The sequence below is a fragment of the Tasmannia lanceolata genome, unplaced genomic scaffold (genome assembly GCF_043159265.1).
Source record: "Tasmannia lanceolata isolate RefF3 unplaced genomic scaffold, GAP_Taslan_0.1 ptg000006l, whole genome shotgun sequence".
Lineage (NCBI taxonomy): Eukaryota > Viridiplantae > Streptophyta > Magnoliopsida > Canellales > Winteraceae > Tasmannia > Tasmannia lanceolata.
The window spans coordinates 15,016,554-15,035,164 of NW_027518683.1; the positions used below are offsets into that span (position 1 = coordinate 15,016,554).

Sequence of the window (18,611 nt, forward strand, 5' to 3'; positions counted from 1 at the left end):
CGAAGCGACATTGTAGCCGAAGGCAACATAATATCCAAGGCTACATTATATCCAATGCGACTTTATATCCATAATTTCCTCCCACTTAAGGATGTGTCTTTGTGTGTAGTCTAAGCCTCCATAGTTGATGAATTTCACTCTTTGATAGTTCCCTACATCACTCGTGTTGATATGCTTGATAATGCTTAAGAGCTCATCCATGCAATCTATAAGAACTTTAAATGAATTTGTATAGCAGGAATTCGGCTTCTCCTTAAAGTATTCCAGTTTGCCCATAAAGTTTATCATTCTAACCATCAATTCTCCACTCTTTCCGCCAGTTATCAATTCCAATTTCAATTCCATGAATTTCGTGCCATGCCAAGTTAAGTCGAAATGGTTTACTCTTGAAGTTTTGCTCTTTTGAAAATCATAGACGACAAATGATCAAAAACCAGTCTAAGGAGAGCCATCACTCCAATCTCCAAGAATTGATCCTCCCAATCCTTGAGATCATAATAAATCTATCCAAGCCGCTAAAGATTGAATGTAACTAACTATTGGTTCAAGTGAATCTCACACCATCCTTTGGCAAGTTAATAGGTTTTTGATCTTGAATAAAGATTAACTTGCTTCCGACTACTAATCGTGTCTCTCATACCATTCGTTGGCAAGTTAATAAGTTTTTGATCTTGAATAAAGATCGACTGCTTCCTACTACTAGTCGCGTATGTCATGCTTTTCTCATGAGTGAATCCGACAGTGTTAATCACTTCCCCAATACATCACAGAAGATTTCATGTTGCAACTGTACCCAGTTACATCCATAGGCGATCCCTTCTTCTCGTGTAGACCCCAGTTAGAATCCATTTGAAATTGTTTACAATCTTCTTCAATCAAATCATTTCCCAACATCTTTAATCGAATATGTGCTAAGAATTTTTCGGTGTGATGGCCCACTGCAATCACTGTATCTTTCTTTTTTGAAACTAATCATTGTATCTTTCTTCTAGATAATAATTATGTCATCCTTTAGCCATGTAGAATGTGATTTTTGTGTCCAACTAACTTCTTCCCAAGTAAGGATGTGCCTTCGTATATTTCCTAATCCTCCATGTATAACTGAGCTTCACTCTCTGATGTCTCTTTTTTCGCTCATTGTGTCAATATGCTTGATCATGCATAAGAGCTCATCCAAGTGATTTGTACAAGCTTTAAATGAATTGGTATTCTAGGATTTCAGCTTGTCATTAAAGTATTAATGTTTGAACATGGAGTGTAATATTTGAACCATCAATTCTGGACTCTTCTTGGTTACCAATTTAAGTCTCAATTCTACGGATTTCACACCGAGCAAAGTTAAATATGAATGGTTTACTCTCAAAGTTTTGATTCTTTGAAAATAGTAGAGTACAATGGTGGAAAACAAGTCTATCGAGTGTCATCATTCGAACCTCTAAGAATTGATCTTCCCAACCCTTCGAGATCAAAAATCTGGCCAAGCCGCTAAAGATTGAAGAGAACTGATTGTTTCTCCAAGTGTATCTCACACTATCCTTTAGGATGTAAATAAGTTCATGGTCTTGAGTAAAGTTTGACAGCATCCTACTGTTAGCCGTGCACCTTCCCCCATTACTTTTATTAATGGCCGAATCTAGTAGTGTTGATCTCTTCCCAAATACATAATGAAAGATTTCATCTTTGATTGAACCCCGTTAAATCCATACGTGGTGATCCCTTCCTCTTGTGTCAACAGAATAGTAAACCCTAAGTTGAAATCCATTTGAAATTATTTGCAATTATCATGAATTGAAGCATTTCCTGTCATACAGAATAGAATTGAGACTGAGAATTTTCCAGTGTGATGACCCACTGCTCTTTTATTGTATATTTCTCCCTGGTAGTAATTATGCTATCCTTGAGCCATGTAGCATGCGATTTTTATCTCCAAGTAATTCATGACGGATTGTTTTGGTTGCAAGTTGCAACTGTCGCAACAAATTCCTCCGCTTTTTCTTTTCCTCTGAGGCAAAGCATGTTTAAGAAATGACAACATGGAGAGAGTTGGTTTTGTTTGTCTAATCAACTTTCTTGATCTCTAGGACAATTGGTATGATTGATAACTAAAAAATACACTTTGGAATCTAAACTAAGAATTGGGTTCTGTCAAAAAACACTGGAATGAATGGAAGGGAGGATAAACTGAGGGTGGGAATGTCTGAGATCCAACCTCATGGCTGCAACACAGCAATATCCCAAAAAAATCCTCCTTTAAATCCAAGTTTGATAAAACTTGCCTACCTTCTCTCAATCAAGCTTGATTATTTGGAAGTTTCAGTGAAGTTTCAAATGGAAGAAGGGTGGCTGCAATACTTAGATGTCAAAGGGCTTGGTTGATACTAATGATTGCACGGTACCTGAAAATCCGTCAAGGATTGGGCCCCCAACAATATGTTATCGCCTGTACAGTTAAGCCCACGTCTTAAAAGGAAACAATTGCAAAAAATTGAAAAGTTGTTATGAACTACACTTTGTAAATGCCTATGGCGATTTGTCTGTGAATATTCGTCTGCTAAAGTCTATCCAAATTCTCCCATATAAATTGACCATCTTGCATTGGCCTTGGTCTTTGACTGCTCTAGTTGTCTTATCTAGATGAACTCAAACCCATGGAAGAAATAACTCTGTTATCATCAGATGTCTTACAGCAGAACATAGCGAAAAATGCATTGACATATTATGAAAAGAAAAAAAAAAGAGTAGGCATGTCCACAGAAGTAAAACACAAACCCATGTAAGAAACAACCGTATTATCATCAGATGTCTCACAGCAAAACATAACAAAAAATGCATTGACATATTATGAAAAAAAAAAATACTAGGCATGGTGTTGCATTTCGTCCGAAAAGAGACATCAAAGCTATACTTGGATGCATAAAAGAAAATAAAAGGAAGATGGCCAAAAAAGGGTGACATTTTACCTAACTTCACCTTCTAATATAAAGATATTAGGCTAGAATTCACGATAAATATTTTGTAAAAGAAAATTTAAAAGAACAGAAAAAAAATGATAAGGAAAGATAGTGATTGGATAGTAGCACAAAACCTCTGGTGATTGAATCTTGGTGGTCCGTGGGAGAAATTAATCCTGAAACATAAAACAGTGCAAATCATCCAAGAGGTCAAAAACATATATCCTACTAGCAGCATGGAGTCATAAACTGAACCAATTCCAGCATGGAGTCAAAAACATATATCCTACTAGCAGCATGGAGTCATAAACTGAACCAATTGCAACATCAGACCTGAGTGATAAGATAAAAATCAGATAAAACCCCCTTTTTTTAAATGATGCTAAAGGTGAGATAAAATCCTAAAAATTCAAACTGACTCTCTCAATTCTGAAACCTAGAAATCCTACATAGAATGAAAAGAAGAACCAAAAATCAGTGCTGATCAAACAAAAAATCACTGTTGTTGCAAAATTCAAGAAAGAACCAAAAACCAATGCTGATCAAACAAGAAATTCCCATGAGTTATCAAAGAACAGAAAGAACGAAAAAGGAATTCACCATCAGACGAACCCAAAAATCGACGTTGCAGAACAAAGGAAAGGAAATGGACATGAAGAAACCCTAATTCCCCAAAACCTGAAAACATCCAAAATTAAATCCCCACAAAACCTGAAAAATAAAATCATCAGAACATACAAATGAGAAAGAAAAGTGCCTCTGAAACTCTCTTTCTCCAGACCAGAAATAAAATCTAACAACCGAAACCCTAACCAGAGAGAGAGAGAGAGAGAGATCAAGTGTTTCAGAAAACCAAACCCAAAAGGCCAGAACAAAGCGATCGAGCATTTCAGAAACCTATAACCCCAAACAAAGAAGATCAAGCGTTTCAGAAAACCTAACCCAAAACGAAGAGATCAAGCGTTTCAGAAACCCTACCTAACCCAAAACAAAGAAGTTCAAGCCTTTCAAAAACCGTAGAGGAGATGTTTCTTTTGAATGGTAAATAAGAGATGTTATTACCACGATTACATCTTTTAAACCATTTTCTTCTCCCAAAGAACTTCTCAAATCAGTTCAACTCTCTATAATGTCCTTTTTCAGAAAAAAAAAATCCTAAGAAATTCTACCCATCATTACACATCTGAAAATGCTTCCATGAATCAAAAGGAACAAAATCAATCACAGAAACCGCATTCTGATCACAAAACCAGGTCAAAATAAAAAAAAATTAGGTTTCTGTAACCTAAAAACAAATGAAATTGAAAGAGAAAAAGGAAACCCTACCTGGAATTCCCGGGATCTTCGGTGCTAAGAGGCACGATTTCTCTGTACAAAGTTGTTCGATTTCTCGTCGCCATGGAGAGAGAGAAAAAAAACGAGAGGGAATAAAGAATTAGGGTTTTGTGTATATAGAGAATGATTTGTTTACAGATCAAACAGATCTGTAGATGAATATTCTTCTACATGAGGTTTTTTTCATTTTCTGGGAAAGAAATAAAGCGATAAAGGGTTAGGGTTTTCGGGAAGGAGGAAAAAAGATGAGATTTGTGCCGGCAATGCTTAAACAATGTTTAACCTGTGCTCTTACTGTACGGACCACACTATAGGATGATCCAAACCGTCCATGTGATGGGCCAATACGTAGAATAGGTTGTGACCAAAAATTCATCTATAGAGAAACTGCATAAGTGAGAATTGAAGAAGATTCTTTGGGGATTTTGAGGCGTTGCAATGGTGACGGAGAGGAGACGAAATGAGAGAGTATCCGATCGTGCTTCATTGATTTTAGGGTTAGGGTTTGACAGAGGCGGAATACGAAATGGGTTTTTGCATTTTTTTTAGGGTTTTCTGAAGAACAGGTAGAGAGATAGAGAGCAAAAAAGTATGAGAAAGAGGGGGGAAATCAGAGGAATCGATGAGGATCCGATTGTATATACAGAGGAACAAAGAGGAGAAACGATTCTGATAAAATGATGAGAGAGAGAGCGAGATTTTTTTTTTCTTCGGGGATGAACAGAGGCGGAATAGGAAATGGGCTCTTGTATTGCTGAAGAAGGAAACTGTTAATCCAGCTCAGCACTCGAAAAAAAGGAAACTTTTACAAACCAGCTCAGTGCTCTCACGTGGTGCACAACGACCGACATTCTCAATGAACACGTGTGTAGCTTATAACCGTAGATCCGATATATTATCATCTCGTGGTTCATAAATCCTCGGTTGTTAAAAAGAGACGGTCAACTGAATGTTCCCATTTTAGTAAAAATACGGGCTTGCAATATTCAAATTACTTAAGCAGGAAGATCGTTTTAGAAACCACAACGGCTCTCTTGTCCGAACGTCTTTGCCTTTCCCACGTGGATGACACGATCTAAGCACGCGTGATCAAGGTAACTTCTTCCCACAAGACATTTTATTGGATCACCCCTTGTAGGAAGGGTGTCAATTTTGGCTCGGGCTCGGAGGCTCGCTCGAGCTCGGCTCGAATCCTTAACGAGCCGGCTCACCAGGCTTGTTTAGCTTAACGAGCCGAGCCTAATTTAGGCCCGGCTCGGCTCGTTAAGAATTTAATATATTTAAATATATATTATATATTAATTTATACATTAAAATGGTTGTCCAGGAAGTGATAGGGGGGGCAAAATATGTCACTTTATTTTTGGAACCCCATTTATTACTAGGACCACCCCCCATAGTGTAAAAAAAAGTAGTCAAATTACACTAGTAGAGCTGTCCAGGGAAGATGAGGGGTGTGAACATAATATAACCCGAGCTCGGTAAGGCTCGCGAGCCTGGCCGAGCCCGAGCCCGGCCAAGCTCGGCTCGGCTCGTTTACACCCCTAGTCAAAAAGCATTAAAGTCTACCCCAATTCACGTTACAAGTCCTATTGGGGGCGAGGGGGGAGGGGCGAAAAAATCATCTCCCTTTTTACTGGGGCCTACGTCTTCCTGGCTTTGAGAATCAGTTCTGTTGATCTGAGTGGCAACTAACAACTTGATCAGATAATCTAGACCATTGATCCTTTGACCATGGAAAATGACTCGACAAATTATATGGGTACTCTCCTAGTAAGAAAATCCTCATAAAATAGGCAATTACAAGGGGGCATGTGTATGTGGGTCCATTGGGTGTGGGTGTGGGCCCACTTGCGAGGCAACAAGAAGACAACGTAACGAAATGTTCTTTTCTAATTTTTCAGTTATGAAAACCAACAAGTTTTGTGAAAAAAAATAAACTTTTCCAGCAAGTTTGTGAAAAAAGAGGAAATACTTGTCTAACTCTTTATTTATAAAGCCATGTTAAACCCAGCGGGTTCAAATCATATGCCCAACAAAGATCCCACACTATTCAGAAAATTGAGGCTTGCAAATATCAATTATGTAAAGTCATTCCTTGAATGTGATTAATTGGATGACCAGAAGAGAGAAATATTCCTTGAGTTGTGCATTATAAGATTTTAATAAATGTGGCAATGGATCTGTGTAGTAGGATAGTTGTTTTGAGAAACGAACACAATGCTCATCATAAGTCCAAAAGTGACTATTTGTCACAAAATTAAACATGATTTTGAGTCCAGTAATGTTTTTTGACTCAAAAATTGATTCTCAAAGCCGAAAACAAACATGGACTAAGTGAATTATATGGTACGCTGATCTTTAAAAAAAAAAAAAAAAAGAATTCGATGGAATCCAATCCAAAAAAATCAATGAAATCAGTGGAATTTTTATTTAATTAGAATAAAACTTCTATTTTTAACAACTGGCCCAGATGATTTGCGCAGATCTGACCATTGGATATTAATCATAGAACATGAATTAATATCTTGCTTGAGAAGAATTCTACTGAGAAGAATTCCACTCTTTTATGTTCAGTTTTCTTGCATTAGTCTAAGCCACATCCAGTCCATGCCTTTTAATTTTCTTCCCATATTAACATTCCACTTTCTAATAGACCAGCAGTACAGTCCACATTCAGTTTGAAATAAACTCCTACCTCTGTTTTTTTTTTTGAATGGTTCAACTCCTTCCTCTGTTACGACTTGCAAAAACTGAAACTGAACTACAGTGAGCAATTTGTACATAAACGATGAGAATGAGACGAGCAAAGAAATATACCATAGCAATACATGATATCCTCACGGCATTGGTGGGAGTAGACGGGAGTCGGGTGCAATGACGGCCTCTTGCACAAGTTTCGTAGAGTTATTAGGATCAGGACCCCAAAGGAACTCGCTCATGTTAGGTGTCTCAACAAATGACATGGTGAACTCTCCCACCTTCTCAGCTTTCCCTCTCTTTCCTGCTCTTAGAACAAGATTGTTCCTATGATAGGAGAAAATGCCATTACTAAGACGAATTATGTCACCCGGCTCAAAGGCATTGCATTCACACCCCCAGAGTTGGAAGTGAACAGCCGCAGTTTCATCCGCAACCGGTGCGAAGCAAGTTCTTTCTTGCCCTTCTTTGCCTGCAACCTCTTTGTCCAACAATATGAATTGTGTGTTCACAGTGTTTACAGCGGCCGGGACTATATCTTTTAAGGAGGTCATTTACGCTAGCTACGGCTGAAAAGACAGCAAAGAAAATGGCAATGACATTTTTATTTTAATTTTAAATTGACATATTTTATTAAGATTAAGATAGCATCTGGGACCGACAGTCCCATCCTGCAATACAAACTATTAAGGTGAACTAGACCCACATGCTGGCACTAGTCCAGACAAGATAAACTAAATAGTATCCAGATTTAGTACAGTAATCCATCAAAATCCAAGTCATCCCATCAAACGCTTCTTTTCCATTTGTCAAAATTTCCAAAGAATCCATTCTACTCCTTTGCCATCTTCACATTTTTCGATCCAGTCATAACCAAACCCCAAAAAATTGTCTATTGAGACCATTTAAACAGAAAGCCAAAAACCAAAATACCTATGGCCGAAAGCTTTCATGCACAGTCGCTCAATTCCACTGAATTGATTCCAATATCTAGTTCCAATTCCATATCTTCAGGCCAAAAGTCTGAGGCGAACTACGGAAAGGGGACCTCTTCGACCAGATTCATCCTGATTGATATCAGATTCGATATTTTCCGAAGGCAAAGGTTTTTCTTCGCCTCCCATTCTACTTGTTCAAGGATGGAGGGGGCTTCCACCGAGGCTTTAGCCCTATTATATTGCAAGCTCCGAACCCACTGGCGATGCTGGAACCACTCCGAACAGTCCGGGAACTCTCTCCTTAATCTCTTGAAGGTTCGAGGAACCTTAGAAGAAGAAGAAGAAACTGCCATTTTTCTTAAACTAAATACGGATTACCCCTTCCTTCCTTTGCTGAGGAGAGCCAAACGACTAGATAAATTAGTCATCATTACCATTAAGTAATTTAAAGAAATGCCGCCCCTAACTGCGAATACTTTGGCCCTCTTCCAATTCTCAAAAAGACGGTTATATCGAGACTAGATTATCCCAAATGCTAATCGTAAATTCAGTAAAAAGGAGTCGTCACCGCTCAACTATAAAAGAGGCAGAGGAAAAGCCACCAAAACAAAACCCAAAGGAGTGATTATTGAAATATATGTCTTATCCGTGATATTTTCCATTAATCATGCAAGAAGCCCCCAAACCCTAACTCCTTGATAATTACTTTGAAGATCCATGTCTACAACATCATCATCACTACAAAAAGAAAACGGTCGCACCATCTTACCTCTAAATTATCCCAAAATTAATACGAACATTTCCCGAGCTCAACCAGGAAGCTTTGAAGAAATGAGATCGGAAAAGCCTTGGAAGGCTCTCCCAGAGACCTTTCCATGAGGCCAGGGGAAGATCGAGATTCTATTTCTTCTTCCAGTATTGAAATAGACATCTCCCTAGAGACATGCCATACATTACTTCGATGCCTCCTATCCTCTGGAAGGCTTCCAGAGCTAAAGAGGAAGGCATTGGCTACTGCTAACTCGTCGACATAAACCATTCCTCTAATCTTATCAAGAATCGAGTGTAGCACCATGATTTCTATGAAAATGTTCCGCCTTCGACCTCCTAGGCAAGAAGATGATTCGTGGAGCCCTTGATCCTCCATCTCTACTACCGAAAGAAAACCTTAAAACTTACCTTTGTATCGATTCCATCACAGAGTTCCCCAGATTCAAAAGAATTTTAGCGATTACTACTCTTTACTGCTATTTACAACATAAACTCAGATCCTCCCTTTTTTGGCAAAATATTTTAGGATCTTTTTCATCCCGCTTTTCTTAGCTCCCGGAGTCAAAGCCAGTGCTACCTTCAACAGATGTATTATAAGCTTCAATCATTTGAATTGAACCATCGAGAAAATTCCCAACTGGAAAACTCCATGACTTCAGCTAATGGAATGTGCTTATAGTGATAAAATCTTCATTTTTTTGACAATTTAATTGAAAACCCAAATAAGAAATACCATGAAACATGGTGATTTTGGGTGTAGGTTTTGATAAAACTGCAATTTATCACCTTTAGGGGCCGTTTGGATACGCAGATTTTAGAATCCAGGTTTTTAATTTGAAAACAGTGTAAAAGATGGTTCATGATCAAGCTGTTGCATGTTGTCCTGGCAGCGTTTCTTGGATTTTAAGTAAGAAAACCAGGTTTTGAGTATTCTGATGCAACGATTAGTACTGAATAACATTGATAGCCTCTACTCGTGTCATCCTACTGGCTTTGCTCATCCGAAATGGATATCTTCCAAATTGGGGAATATCAATGAAGCCCCTTTAGTAGGCTATTCATAATACGAATGAGAGTTCATTACTCTCTTTCATCTAGAACAACATACTTTGGCAATTTTTTCAATCTAACGAATGAGGGGTGTGTTGGATGTTTCATGATTCATGGTTCAATCAACGGTTATATTTGCATTAGCTACGCGCAAACAGGGGAGAAAACACACTTCCAAAATGAATAAAACCGTGTAAACAGAAAAATAGAGAAAGATAGTGCAAGGATTCGAGTAATTTAACTACTTATAAAGCATAATAATCTAAAGAAACCCATGACACTATCGTTTCATGTTTATCAAGGCGTAGTATTTTAGCATATAAACCAGATTAGTCCAACGTAAACGGGATTTGAAGTCCAGTGACGAATAAAATTGAGCAATGGTGCATACTATATGTGACTTGGCTTGGTTGAAGCATCTATTATAGGAGTGGCATTTTCAATGAGGTTTCCGATGAAGTTATTATGTGATAATTAGGTTGCAGTGCACATTGCTTCTAACTTGGCAATCCAAGAACTTACCAACGATATTTAAGTCAACTGTTACTTCATGCGTGAGAAGGTTCTAAGTGGAGATGCATCTACACCTTTTATAAAATCAGAAGAACAGCTAGCTGACCTGTTTACCAAATTGTTGAATCAGAGACATTGATTTCATTGTTTCCAAGCTGGGATTATATAATGTAAGGGGCCTAGTTTGAGGGGGAGTGTTAGAATATAATATGTTGTGTAGGCATATTTTAGTTAAATCATTATGCATTGTAAAAACATGTATACAGAAATATACATATACATAGATTCACTTGGGGGAGAGAGAAAACTTCCTTCTCCTCTCACGATTTCCCCTTCGCTCTTCCTGCCCTAGACAATGAGCACAGACCCAATGAAGAACTTTCAAATCCTTGCAAATAACATGAACAAGTATCTGTCATATAAGGCCATGGCCCTTCAACATATTACTCCCCCGTTAACACAATGCTTACAATAATGAAATTGTGATACAACTTATGCCGTCCAAACAAGCAAGCAGTCCAGGTTTATGAAAATAAAATGACCACCCTTTTCCATAGAGCATGTGACATGTTGCTCCCTATTTAGGAAAACCACTATACTTGTTGGATTAGCTTCAAAAGTGTATAAACAAAATGTGAAAACAAGCATTGTGATGGTCAAAAGTTAATAATTTTCATTTATAACAAAAACTCATCAATACATGAAACCGGCTCACATTGTCAAGATGCCACACCAATAAACAATATAAATTAATCTTTGAAAATTGCTACTAACAATAGTACTTGGGACTAAGAAAAAGTGTAAATGCATACTAGAAAAAAAATTCAGTTCAATATGCTTTGGGAAGATAAAATCAAAGACAAACCATGTTATACATTTGCTTTATAAGATTCAAGATGTAGCAACATGCAAAAACTAGAAGTAGCTTTGAGGCTCACAAACAGAAGATAAAATCAATGACATAACATATGGGTGCTTTACCATTCAAAAAAAAAAACATATTGGTGCTCAAGATGCGGACAGTCATCTGAGATTCCTACAAGAAATTCAAGCATAACATATCAAAGACTCCACCACGAGTAGGCCTTCAAACCCATCTCCGATAAATCCCCAGTCCCGTCAGCAAGGCCTTGACTTCAGCAGTGTTGGAATACGAAATACCAGTAGGTTCAAAGCTTTCTACCCTTTAGAGCCTCTACCATCTCTAAATACTAATCGAACCCAAAATTTAGAGTGTAATTAGGTCTAGACGCTGATTCGGGCTACTCATTTTCTGATCCAACATGTGATTGAGTCCGGCTACAGGATTAGGGCAAGGCATCGTATAAGCAAGGAGAAAAGGGGTAAAACAGATAAAATGGACAGCCATAACCGGAATAACAAGTATAGAGCTCCTCTAATCTGGTGGCATAGAGATCGTAGGAAAGGATCTTATCCAATCTCTTAAGAAAAACAATGTCGAAATCCGGATGAAATGCTATGGGTTCGAATGATATATCATGATCATTCTCTATTGTTGAGGTTTCGAAATTGATTTCATGCTTTAGGATCCAACCACTCTGCCAGTCCTTGAGCATCCAGATTTTTAATGGGTTTTTGAATTTATTGGTATAATGGAGATACCCTCCCGACACACCTAGACATTCTACAACGCCGGAATTAGAATCAGGCAATGAGATCACCCGAAAGCTCTCTTCCTTCACATCGAAACCAACAATGCAATCCTGATCAGCACTCAAATGAACAATTCCATTAAGAAAAACTCGTGTCGAGTCCCAGAAGTGAACGATTGTGCGTGCTTAGACTTAACCCACTTACCCGTTTCCGAAGAGAAAATATCAACCCTAATTTTCTGGTCAGGGCTATTCCCCCATTCCAAAAGGCGAATTACTTTGTAGTGAGGGGAGATTCGAGGATCGAAAGCTAAGATGGAAATACACCCAAAACTTGGTTCAAATCCTAGTTTGATTGGCGGAGGAGGAGGACAAGCAAACCATTTATTGATAAAAGGGTTCCAAACACCATGGATATTTGTAATCTTATGGACAAACAAAAGCAACCCATTTTGGCAATCTTCCAAATTGTATGAAGTGATATGCTCATTGACATTATTAATATTACTAATAACATGTTTCTCGTTTTCTTCTTTTTCTTGAAGAGGACGAGCATATCTCCACTCAGGTTGAGGCAAGCAACCCCCTTCGTAGAATTCATAGAGGAGATTGGACATGGAAAGGGTTGGATTTTGAGAGATGAAATTTGAAATCAAGGTGTGGAATGATTTGGAGAGACACTTGCATCTCACCAAATCCTTTCCAGGCAATCCGGAAAGGATGGCCATTACCAAATCATCACCCAAATAACTACCCATCTTTCTAATTCTCTACCTATAAGGACAGATTTTAAAATCTGAAAGCTTGAAATAGAGTGAGAGAGAAATACCAGTGGAGAGATTCCCAAGTCGTAACAAACCCTAATGATTCCCGAGTCTGAAGGTTTCCTCTTTCCTATATATATATATATATATATATATATATATATATATATATATATATATATATATATATATATATATATATATATATAGCTTAAGCTCACCAAACTTATGGTGAGCTAGCTTGCCCAATCACATGGGTCCCACATTTTGGGGAGTGATCCAAACCATTCATTTGCAAGGCCTTATCATAGATAGGGGGTGTACCAAAAATCAGCTCCATAGGATCATCCTAACCCCTCCATTTGTGGAGGACAAAAATGGGGCAAATTTGTGTCTGTCCATTTTTTTTTTTTTTTGAAATAGAGTGTCTGTCCATTTTTGTCCTCCACAAATGGAGGGGTTAGGATGATCCTATGGAGCTGATTTTTGGTACACCCCCCATCTATGTAAGGGACTTTCAAATGAATGGTTTGGATCATCCTAACAAAGTGGGCCCCCATGTGATTGGGCAAGCTAGCTCACCATAAGTTTGGTGAGCTTAAGCTCACCAACAGTTTCCTCATATATATATATATATATATATATATATATATATATATATATGAGGAAACTGTTGGTGAGCTAGCTTGCCCAATCACATGGGTCCCACATGTTCTGTGGTGATCCAAACCATTCATTTGCAAGGCCTTATCATAGATAGGGGGTGTACCAAAAATCAGCTCCATAGGATCATCCTAACCCCTCCATTTGTGGAGGACAAAAATGGGCAGATTTGTGTCTGTCCATTTTTGTCCTCCACAAATGGAGGGGTTAGGATGATCCTATGGAGCTGATTTTTGGTACACCCCCCATCTATGTAAGGGACTTTCAAATGAATGGTTTGGATCATCCTAACAAAGTGGGCCCCCATGTGATTGGGCAAGCTAGCTCACCATAAGTTTGGTGAGCTTAAGCTCACCAACAGTTTCCTCTATATATATATATATATATATATAGAGGAAACTGTTGGTGAGCTTAAGCTCACCAAACTTATGGTGAGCTAGCTTGCCCAATCACATGGGGGCCCACTTTGTTAGGATGATCCAAACCATTCATTTGAAAGTCCCTTACATAGATGGGGGGTGTACCAAAAATCAGCTCCATAGGATCATCCTAACCCCTCCATTTGTGGAGGACAAAAATGGACAGACCCAAATTTGCCCCATTTTTGTCCTCCACAAATGGAGGGGTTAGGATGATCCTATGGAGCTGATTTTTGGTACACCCCCTATCTATGATAAGGCCTTGCAAATGAATGGTTTGGATCACTCCCCAAAATGTGGGACCCATGTGATTGGGCAAGCTAGCTCACCATAAGTTTGGTGAGCTTAAGCTCACCAACAGTTTCCTCATACATATATATATATATATATATATATATATATATATATATATATATATATATGTATATGTATATGTATATATATATATATATATATATATATATATGTATATGTATATGTATATGCAGTCGGATGGTTTAGATCATTAAAGTAGGTGGACCCCATAAAAAGTGACTTGGGCCTATCTTCTTCAAAGATCCAAACCGTTAATTTGTTGCACTTGCCAAAAAAATCATCATGATACAAACCCTGATCAGCATCTACAAATCGGAGGATAATGATCATCATATTGAGATGATTTATGGGGAATGGTCAATTTACATTGTTGCCCATAAAATGAACAGTCTAGACCTGGGCCGCAATGAATCTGCACATGTATTTTTTTATTATAAAATAGAGTGGGAGCCACCTTGTTCAAAGATCTAAACCATTCAATTGTTAAGCCCCAACATAAATACGCCTTCCAACCATTAAAAAAAATTCGCCTTACCACAAAAATCATCTCCATTGGATGATCCGAACTCTTGATCTATAGAGATTTCTATATAATGTAGGTTATCTACAGGTTAGAGGGTTAGTATCATTCAATGGAGATGATTTTTGAGGTACGGTCTAGTAACATTCTAGTAATATTTTTGAGGGTTAGTCTCTAGGCAGAGTTATGCAAGAGTCTGTGTAGAAGTCGATGTGGATAAAGACTCCCAAACACAGTTTGCATTCAAACATCCTTGAGTAAAGTCTTTCAACCAGTTGAATATGACTGGAAACCATCTCCTTGCAAGAGATGTAAAGATTTCAGTCACTCACCGGACAAGTGCCTTGTTGCTCCTCTTACCCAAGAGATCAAGCCACCTCAAGCAAGACAAAAATGGATCCAAAAAAAGAAAATGCCTGAAGCAAAAGAAGAAGAAAACCTTCCTAAATGCAATAACAAAAGGAAGAAAGAGATATTGGTAAAAGCCAAGAGGAGGAGGATGAAACAAAGAACGTTATATTAACATCAAGCACCTTCAGCATGCTAGAGTCCTTGGAGGATGTTATCCCATAACACCCATGCAGGGAACCTATGGGCCCCAATCAAGTAAAGCATAACTTGAACTCATCTTCAAGCACATGTACAGATCTTGAGATCCTAAACCCAAGCCGTGGGTTATTGGGCTCTTCCCCTAAACCAACTATAAAAGATGGCTATGCTATACCCGAAGAAGGAATAGAGAGTGAGGAAGACACTAGACTACTCCGACCCTGATGAGGCCTCCTCATCAGAATCCTCCTCAGAAAAGGAAGAAGATCCAACAAACACAAAAGGTCCCAAATAATCTCAAAAAAGAAAGAAAGAAAGAAAGTATCATGGGCGGATGAATGTAGTCCACCTGATCCCAGTCGAGCAGGAGGATAGTTGTGAAGAAGAGAATCCAAAACTTGAGGAATCAAATGAATCATGGCAGGAAGTTCTCTAGAAAGATTGGCCAAGACGATCACAACGAGCCCAACATACCCCTACCAAATTAGATGATTATGTAATTCACAAGTATTGAGCATTTAGATCTCATAAGTGTTGAGCATTGGTTCTCCCTCTCTCACATGTTCAATAGGGATGGTTTTGTGCCTATTATTGTATCATCTTTCTCTTTATCAAATAAACCGGTAGGGGTCCCGCCAAACCCCAGCTTACCCACCAAAAAAAGACTTTTATAGTAACATTGGAGCCTAACAGGTTTGGATCCTCTAACAAGATGGGCTTCATTGTATTATCCAAAATATATGCTCACCTAAATTATAAGGAGCGGGGTTTTCGAGGTGACAAGGGAGATAGAGTGACCGGTTTTCCGTAAGGTTTTGGGACGCACAGGGGTTGCGTTGGTGTTATAGCCGGTTCGAGCGTGGTTTCGTTGATTGTCAATGCCGTCTTGGTTGAGTTATCCGATCGAGTTTTTGCCGGAAGGGGCATCCAGGATTAGGGGTTCAACTTGGGTCGGGCTCAACCCAAACCCAATGTGTTCAACCCGATTTTGGCTCGGGTTGGGTTGGCATTTCCTCGGGTTGGGTTGAGTAAAGCCAACCCGATTTAATTTCGCCACAACCCGACCCGAGTTGCACCCTTATGCAAGATTTCCTAAGTGAAAGACACGGAAATGTATGGATAGAGGCTCATTTACACGTGTCCACCAGAAGATTATTTTTTCTGTAATTCCCTCTTGATTTTTTCTTAATTTTTGCCTATTGATAATGGCACTGGCATGTTTTGATAATTGCACTAAGTCACCTTGTCTTTTACTATTTAACAAGCTGTCAAAGGTTATCTCAATTGCCAGAAAAGCTCTAGGAAGCAAATTAAGAAAGAAAAGACAAGGTAGGTAAGTGATATTACTAAAATCAGGCAGTACTATAAGAGGAATTTTCTATTATCTCTCCCCAATGAATTTTATATAATTCTCTCTTTCATGGATACATTTTATATAATTCTCTCTTTCATGGATACAAACGATAGACATAGGGTCCCGCAGCTACCACATGGAAACTTGTGAACAGGGTTGTGATCACTAATCGGATCAACGGGCCTGATCAAGTCTAAGTTGCCTTTTGGGCAGCAAAATAAATGAATGTTAGGAAATAGCAACAATTGTCTAAGTCCAATTCTAAACCGAGATGATCTTAGCCTTTTGACGAAACAGACACAGCCGTTTATCTGAATGACACATTACAATTGAAACCCAATAGACCGGAGATCCAATTCGCAATGGGGCTAAGCTTATCTTCCATGGATCATTGGAAAGTTTTTTTTTTTTTTCTCCTTGTATAGAGTTCCTCTTCGCGAACATTCTTTCGTTCTGGATAATTTTTTCCAAAGGAAGCCAATATTGGAAACCCTTTAATTTTAAAATTTTAATAAATTATTATTATCAAATAGTTTCATCATAAATGATTCTTATAAATGTGTGGAGTCGATTCATAGGTGATTATAGAGTAAAGATGTGCCTTTATGCCGATGATATTTTAATCGTCCGTACGAGTCTAGATGTTAAAATGATTCTAAAGACCTTTTATCAATGAATTTTGATATGAAAGATCTTGAAAAGGCAGATGCAATTCCTAAGGATTAAGAAAACTTAGAAGGAATTATTCTAATACAATCTCATTATGTTCAAAAGATCGTTAAAAAATTTAACAAATTTGATAGTAATCTCTCAGTGTACCAAACGGTCATAGTTCAAACTTCAGAAAAATGAAGAGAAGGAGTATATCCCAATTAGATTACTCCAGAATTATTGGCAGCTGAATGTATTTAATAAACTGCACTAAACCAGATATAGCTTACGTAGTTTGTAGGCTAAGTAGATATATATGAGTAACCCAAGTAAAAAAAGTGTATCATGCCTGAATCTAACTGGAGTTCGCGGTGGTGGAGGAACCGGATCGGAAAAAAGAGGGATTCTAGTTGTAAGATATCTAATGAAACCGTAGCTTAGGAATGCAGTTATCAGAAGTTTAAGATATTTGGAAGACACTCTATGGTATGAATTCTACTATGGTAGTTATCCCGCTGTATTTGAAGGATATAGTGATGCAAACTAAAATTCAGATTCAGAAGAAACTAAATCTGCAAGTGGATATGTTTTCACTTTGAGTGGTGCTGATGTCGCTTAGAAATATACCAAGCAGACATATAGAGCACGTTCCACATAGAATCTGAATTTATTGCTTTCGATAAAGCAGGTGAAGAGGCGAAATGGCTTAGGAATCTGTTAGCAGATATTTTTCTATGGTGCAAGTCAATTCCTGGTATCTCAATTCATTATGATAGCCAAGCTACAATAGCAAGGGCGAAAAGAAGAACATATAATGGTAAATTTATAAACATTTATATGATGCACAATAATGTGAGGCAATTGCTTTCAGATGAAGTAATTGCAATTGACTTTGTAAAGTCAAAAAGAAACTTGGCAGATCGGCTGACCAAAGGACACACTAAAAGGCTACTGGCTGAAACATCAAGAGGGATAAGGCTTTTGCCTATCAGATATAATCGCCAATAACAGAAGCCCAACTTATGACTGAAGTGTTAGTCGAACAAGGTATCCATGCGTGGCTGAAAAGGCTTGGAAACCATGAAAAAAATTCCTTGTTCTTTATCCCAAAATACCTATATTACTAGATTATCGATGCTGATTCAAATAAAAATACATAAGAACAAGAACATATCACCAGATTTAAGTTGAATCAGTAGCTTCCTTTGATTGCCAGAGACATGGAGGATTGATGAAGAACCTTTCTTCATCTTCTTGGTTTCCAAACCAAAAGGAAAATAGGAACCTCTATTAAGATCAAAAGAGAGAAGATTTTAGAGGGAGAAGATGGAAATTGGAGAGGGGAGAGAAAAAACGTGCAGAGAGCTTGTCCTCTCCTTTTCCTCTCTTTCCTTCTCTTCTATTTAAAGTGAAAGGAGTGCTCGGACGTCCACCAACACTTGGACGCCCAAGGCAGCCCGAAAATATCTCCCAATTTCCATATCTTTAGGTTTCTTGCTAATTTC

At 38.1% G+C, this 18,611-nt stretch overlaps 2 protein-coding genes and 1 long non-coding RNA gene across 13 annotated transcripts in view; all 3 read right to left on the minus strand.

Annotated features, from left to right (window-relative positions):
* LOC143879849 (uncharacterized) overlaps positions 1-5,035 on the minus strand; it is a 121,568-nt gene extending 116,533 nt beyond the window's left edge. For 10 of the 11 annotated variants that reach the window (XR_013251411.1, XR_013251412.1, XR_013251407.1 and 7 more), the window contains exons 1-2: positions 4,278-5,035; positions 3,086-3,127 (exon numbers count right to left, since the gene is read on the minus strand). This is a non-coding gene — a long non-coding RNA (uncharacterized LOC143879849). The remainder of the gene's footprint in view (positions 1-3,085; positions 3,128-4,277) is intronic. The other variant, XR_013251417.1, reaches the window with a different exon arrangement.
* A 1,990-nt stretch (positions 5,036-7,025) lies between these two features.
* On the minus strand, positions 7,026-7,540 carry LOC143878421 (uncharacterized). Its single transcript, XM_077380715.1, has one exon. The coding sequence runs from the start codon at positions 7,538-7,540 to the stop codon at positions 7,127-7,129; it is 414 nt and encodes a 137-aa protein (XP_077236830.1). The 3' UTR covers positions 7,026-7,126.
* A 4,383-nt stretch (positions 7,541-11,923) lies between these two features.
* LOC143878756 (F-box protein At5g07610-like) lies at positions 11,924-12,629 on the minus strand. The gene is made up of 2 exons (XM_077380997.1): positions 12,077-12,629; positions 11,924-11,982 (listed from the first exon to the last, which is right to left on the minus strand). Exons 1-2 carry the CDS (start codon positions 12,627-12,629, stop codon positions 11,924-11,926), a joined length of 612 nt encoding a protein of 203 aa, XP_077237112.1.
* Between the last annotated feature and the right edge of the window lie 5,982 nt (positions 12,630-18,611).